Source organism: Equus caballus, chromosome 12 (assembly GCF_041296265.1).
Source record: "Equus caballus isolate H_3958 breed thoroughbred chromosome 12, TB-T2T, whole genome shotgun sequence".
Taxonomy (NCBI): domain Eukaryota; kingdom Metazoa; phylum Chordata; class Mammalia; order Perissodactyla; family Equidae; genus Equus; species Equus caballus.
The window spans coordinates 26,379,335-26,385,328 of record NC_091695.1 but is presented as its reverse complement, the minus strand read 5'-3'; the positions used below and the strand labels follow the sequence as shown (position 1 = coordinate 26,385,328).

Here is a 5,994-nt window from a genome sequence, read left to right as displayed (position 1 = left end):
CTGTACACAGGGGCACCAGAAGCTAGAATCAACTTGACAGCACTAATGACAAACTGTGATAGATATCAGAGAACAGATTATTTGAGATATTGAGCAACTCTCCTCCTACCAGGAGTAAGAAAACCCAATAGGAAAGATGCATGGACATTTTTTATCATTAAATAGTGCCATTGATTCAACTACAGGAACATCTATGAAATTCAAGGGAGAGAGGAAGGGGACAGACCTCTAAGCTGGGTTTGGAGAGACCAAAGGACATTCCAAGACGAAAATACAGACTATGGAAAGGCAAAGACATTTGCAACAACGTGATGTGTTTGCAGAAATAAATTGTTCAGAATTGCTGAGGGTAAAGTGAGAGCAGGGTAGCCTGGAGGTGTTTCATAGAGGACATCTGGCGGGCTAAAGAACTTAGACATTATCTTGGGGAGACAGGGGTAAACTTTAACACTTTAGCGTGAGTGTGACATGATGGGATTGATGTGGGATTTGGAGAGCAGTCTGCCACTCAGAGACAGATGCAGGTTTTCAGCTTTAGAAGATGAGAAAGGCTAGCTCTTTGATGAGAATGTTAACGTTCTTGTTTCTCCTCCTCTTGTTCACTGTCATGTGGGAAACACACCAGTGAGATGGAATTGGGGCAGAATCACACCACAGTGACGAGATTCATCCTGCTGGGCCTCACAGACCAGGCAGACGAAAAACAACTCCTCTTTGCCATCTTCTTGCTGATCTACTCCATGACTCTGGTGGGCAACCTAGGCATGATAGACGTGATCCGTGCCAGCTCCACACTGCACACCCCCATGTACTTCCTCCTGAGTGTGCTTTCCTTCCTTGACATCTGTAATTCCTCTGTGTTTACTCCCAGGTTGCTGATCAGCTTCCTCACCACTGACCAGTCCATCTCCTTTGCAGGCTGTGTGGCCCAGATGGCCCTCATGATCCTCCACGGCACAGGGGAGTGTCTGCTCCTGGCCATCATGGCATATGACCGATTTGTGGCCATCTGCCACCCTCTCCTCTACCACACCATCATGTCCAAGCGCTTGTGTGTCCAGCTAGTGGTTGTCACCTATGCTATGGGGGTGTTTATTTCAGCTCTGCAGACAGGGAATGCCTTCATCTTGCCCTATTGTGGTCCCAATGTCATTGATCACTACTTCTGTGACATCCCCCCCGTGCTCCAACTGGCCTGCTCAGACACCACGGTGGCCAATATCATCCTGCTCTTCTTTTCTGCCTTGGTCACTGTCCCCACAATCTCAGTGATCTTGGTCTCTTATGCCTACATCCTGGTCACAATCTATAAGATGAGGTCCTTGGAGGCCCAGCGCAAGGCCTTCTCCACCTGTGCCTCCCACCTCACTGCCCTCTCCCTCTTCTATGGGTCTGTGTTCCTTGTATATTTCCAACCCAACCCTGAAAGTGCTTCAGCCTATAACAAGATCTTGTCTGTGTTCTACACCATTGTGATTCCCATGCTGAACCCCCTGGTCTACAGCCTAAGGAATAAAGATGTCAAGGCTGCTGTTCAAATTAGGGTTCTTAACCTGAGCAGAAAAAGAATTTGTTAGAAAGGTGTCTGGCAGCCAATAAAATACAAGACTAGAGAACCAGCCAGGACAGGAACCAAGAGAGGCAAGCCACAGCTAAGAGCCTGCCACAACAATGGTCTGTACAGGCTGCCACCATAGGGGGCATCACCTGTGGGCATTTTCCATTGCTATGGCTGGCGCTGCTGCCCCTGAGCATTCACCACTGCTCAGCTTTTGGACAAAGCCACCTACATTAGCCACCACACCACTCTCTATTGTATCCAACCACGTATCATCTCTAACAGATCCTAAACCTTTTCATCATTCCCTGAAGTTCAAGTCCCAGGCAGGAGCATCCACCTGTTTGGTAGCACAAATATTCTACGTCCGTTAGCATACTACATCCAGCATGGATAACCTACAAACACTGATATCCTACATCCACACTTCTTTCAGAGCCCTGGGAGGTGGAAATGGGACCTCCTTTCACTTCAGAAATGGGAGCTAGATTCTACCTTCCTTCTATCTTGAGAATTCCAAGATATAGAAAGGACCATTGAGCCAACAGACACATGAAAAGATGTTCAGTATCACTAAGTATTAGGGAAATGCAAATCAAAACTACAACGAGATATCACCTCACACCCATCAGCATGGCTATTATTAAAAAGGCAAGAAATAACGAGTGTTGGAGAGGATGTGGAGAAAAAGGAACATCATACACTGCTGGTGGGAATGCAAACTGGCGCAGCCCCTATGGAAAACAGTACAGAGATGTCGCAGAAAATTAAAAATAGAAATACCATATGATCCAGCTATTCCATTTCTGGGTATTTATCCAAAGAATATGAAAACACTAATTCAAAAATACATATAAACCTGTATATTCATCACAGCTTTATTCACAATAGCCAAGTCTTGGAAGCAACCTAAGTGCCAGTCACTGGGTGAAATGATAAAGATGTGGCATATATATACAATGGAATCCTACTGAGCCATAAAAAAGATGAAATCATACCATTTGCAACAACATGGATGGACCATGAGGGTATTATGCTAAGCAAAATAAGTCAGAGAAAAACAAATACTGTATGATTTCACTCATATGTGAAAGATAAACAAACAAAAAAATACATAGATAAGGAGTACAGATGGGTGGTTACCAGAGGGGAAGGGTGTGGGAGAGGGTAAAAGGGGTGAAGGGGCACATACATATGGTGACAGATGGAAACTAGACTTTTGGTGGTGAACACAATGCAGTCTACATAGAAGGCAAAATATAATGATGTACACGTGAAATTTACATAATGTCATAAACCAATGTAACCTCAATAAAATAATAAAAGAAAGAGTTATTGAATACCAAACAGTGAAAATGATACATTTCAACCAGAGCAACCTTCCCTGAAAGGTTCCATAGGGAATGTTGCCCTTCTGAATACATGATTTTGCAGAAACGGTCCATATGGTGTTTGAGTATAGGAGAGAAATAGTAGCCACTTGACTGTAGGAGAGAATGGAGCCCCAGTACAGAGACCTCCACTGTAATCAGCTGGGGACCAGAATGTGCTCTACAGCAATAGTGAGCTATCATTTCTATAAAAATGGCCAATTTAAACAAAATTAAAAGCTGACAGACCATACAATTTTTTTGAGTCAAAATCAAATTACCTTTATGTCTTTAGACAAAATGCTCCCTTATTGTAACAGAAATCATCCTTACTAATTTAAGAGGGGAAAAAGGAGGTGGAACTTATTATGAAGCCCAGATGTCAATTACGTTCTATATCTTTTTTTTTAATATTTTTTTTTATTTTAAGATTTTATTTTTTTTCCTTTTTCTCCCCAAAGCCCCCCAGTACATAGTTATATATTCTTAGTTGTGGGTCCTTCTAGTTGTGGCGTGTGGGACACTGCCTCAGCGTGGCTTGATGAGCAGTGCCATGTCCGTGCCCAGGATTCGAACCAACAAAACACTGGGCCGCCTGCAGCGGAGCACGCGAGCTTAACCACTCGGCCACGGGGCCAGCCCCTCTTTTTTTTTTTTTTTTTTTTAAGATTTTGTTTTTTTTCCTATATCTTTTTGAGATTCAAATAAAATTGGCTTGAGCCCTGTTCCATGTGTAGTAGAATCCCCACATCCCTACCAAATTGTCTGGGGAATCTGAGGTACAGGGTGTGGGGCTAAATGGCTTCTCTTTTACCTGATCACTTCTAGCTTTGAGTTCCTAAATCCACTGAATTACTCCAGCTTACAAATTGCCAGGGGAGGGGAGAAAGCACAGGGCTAGGAATGTGGGTTGTATAAATGGGGAAGAGAGAAAAATAAAACCTATCATAGGTCCTGTTGGGGAGGAAAAAAGAAAAAGTTTAGGCAGACTGGGTTGAGCCATCACAACTGGTCTTGAGCCCAGTGAAGAAGAGAAGAAGACAATTGCATCTCTACCAGGTAAAACCTCCGTGTTCACCTGGAACTCCACAGATGTCAGAGTAATAACACTTTCTCAGAAAATTAAATAATCCATGGTGAACCTGTTGATCAACACTTAATGATGATATCAGAATCACTCCTGGTTTTGTTTATGGTTTGGGGGTAATTTATCTTAACATACTGTATTGTCAGTATTCGCCAGAGAAACAGAAGCAATGGGATATAGAGAGAGAGATAATACATGAGGAGATTCACTATAGGAATTGGCCCATGCATTTATGGAGGCCAACAAGCCCCACAATCTGCCATCTGCAAGCTAGAGAACCAGCAAAGTCAGTGATGTAATTCAGCCTGAATCCAAAGGTCTGAAAACTGGAGGGCCAATCGTGTAAATCTTGGCCGGGATCTGAAGGCCTGAGAACCAGAAGCACTGATGTCCAAGGGCAGGAGACGATGGATGCCTCAGCCAAAGCAAAATGAGCAAATTTACCCTTCCTCTGCCTTTTTTGTCCTATTCAGGCCCTCAGTAGATTGGATGGTGCCTGCCCACACTGGTGAAGATGATCTCCTTTACTCAGTCTACTGATTCAAACACTAATATCTCTGGAAACCTCTCGTAGGCTCACCCACAAATAAGGTTTTACTAGCTATCTGGGCATCCTTTAGCTCAGTCTAACTGACACATAAAATTCACCAATACACACTAAGAATATAGCAGGCTCCAGCCAGTGCCCTACCACCATCACTACCCCCACACCCTATTCTAGACTCAGAAGTTTAGGGACTGCAATCTTTTCATGAAAATAAGCCATATGCAAAACAGAAAGCTTTCCTTTGAAAAATAATTTCCTTTAGGACCAACAAGACACAGAGAACCGGGGAACAGAGAAAGGAATGCCAACTCCTCCTTCATCGCCCTGGTAAACTCAGTCTCTGCTTCCTAACTTCACCAATTCCTGAGCACGTGTTGCCCCAGAACCCCAGGCAACCTAGTCACAGACTAAGAAGTAAATAAGCCTCCCACAAATTGACTAGTGAGTGACCTAAGAGGAATGGAGGGAAGACAAGGCAGATGAGTGAGTGCAGAAGCAGCTGACGACATGGCAAAGTTTGCCCAAAGAGACAAGGCATTCAGCTCTGTTGGCCACCCCACAGCACTGCCCTCTTCAGATGGAGCCCAGTCCTTTCCTTCTGTCTCCCTTCATCTAAAACCACATGGCACAGAATCTGATAGAAGTCCTTGGGATGTTGGTTGGAAATTAACTCAAAGTGTTACCTCTCTCAAGAGCACTTGAATTAAATTTTTATTTACGCTATATCTTAAGACCACTCAGATCCCACCCAATGCCTGAAGATCTGGAACTTTCTATTGAGTGAAAGTGAAGCCGAAGGTAAGGTAGAGGGGCAGATCCAGGCACAGGCGGGGTCCACAACTTTGTGGTCCTTGTCAGGCCACCAAAGCACTGGGCTACAACAGACCGCCATCCTAGTGAACAGTCAATGTTGAATGAACGAATGTTGTTACCAGTGACAGGCTCCATCATCTGAGAAAAGTTAGTTAGCCTTGCTGGGCCTCAATTCTGTCCTATGTGGAATAAAGATGTGGTCCTTAAAATCTCCTGTTTACAAATGGAAAGGAGGGTAAATCACTTTGAATCTCCTGGATGTGAGCCTTGTTTTCAAGAGTCTCAAACTCATTTAAATTAATCCTAAAGGTCCTCGGCGGAGGGACATTGTAATGAAGCGGGGAGTCAGCCCTTGGCATTGGGATCTTTAGTGGAAAACTCAAGCTCTCCAGCAGCTGACAGCTTCACTCACCAAGCAGGATGTCTTTTCAGGCATCATTTCAACAGACAGTTTGGGCCAGATGGAAGAAGCAAAATGTAGGTCAAATCGGGGCCTTCCCTTGGAAAAAGAATACAAGACAGTCTACACACATTTCTAGCTAGAGCTGGTCAAAGGCAAGAGTATCACAGGGAGGGGCAGATGGGCAGATACCCTCCAGAATAGGGTCCTGGATCCTGC

The 5,994-nt window shown here is 44.2% G+C and overlaps 1 protein-coding gene across 1 annotated transcript; it reads left to right on the top strand.

The window, feature by feature from the left end:
- Nucleotides 1-629: 629 nt before the first annotated feature.
- On the top strand, nt 630-1,577 carry OR5AZ2 (olfactory receptor family 5 subfamily AZ member 2). The gene has a single exon (NM_001391286.1). It carries the CDS (start codon nt 630-632, stop codon nt 1,575-1,577), a length of 948 nt encoding a protein of 315 aa, NP_001378215.1.
- The last annotated feature ends 4,417 nt before the right edge of the window (nt 1,578-5,994 follow it).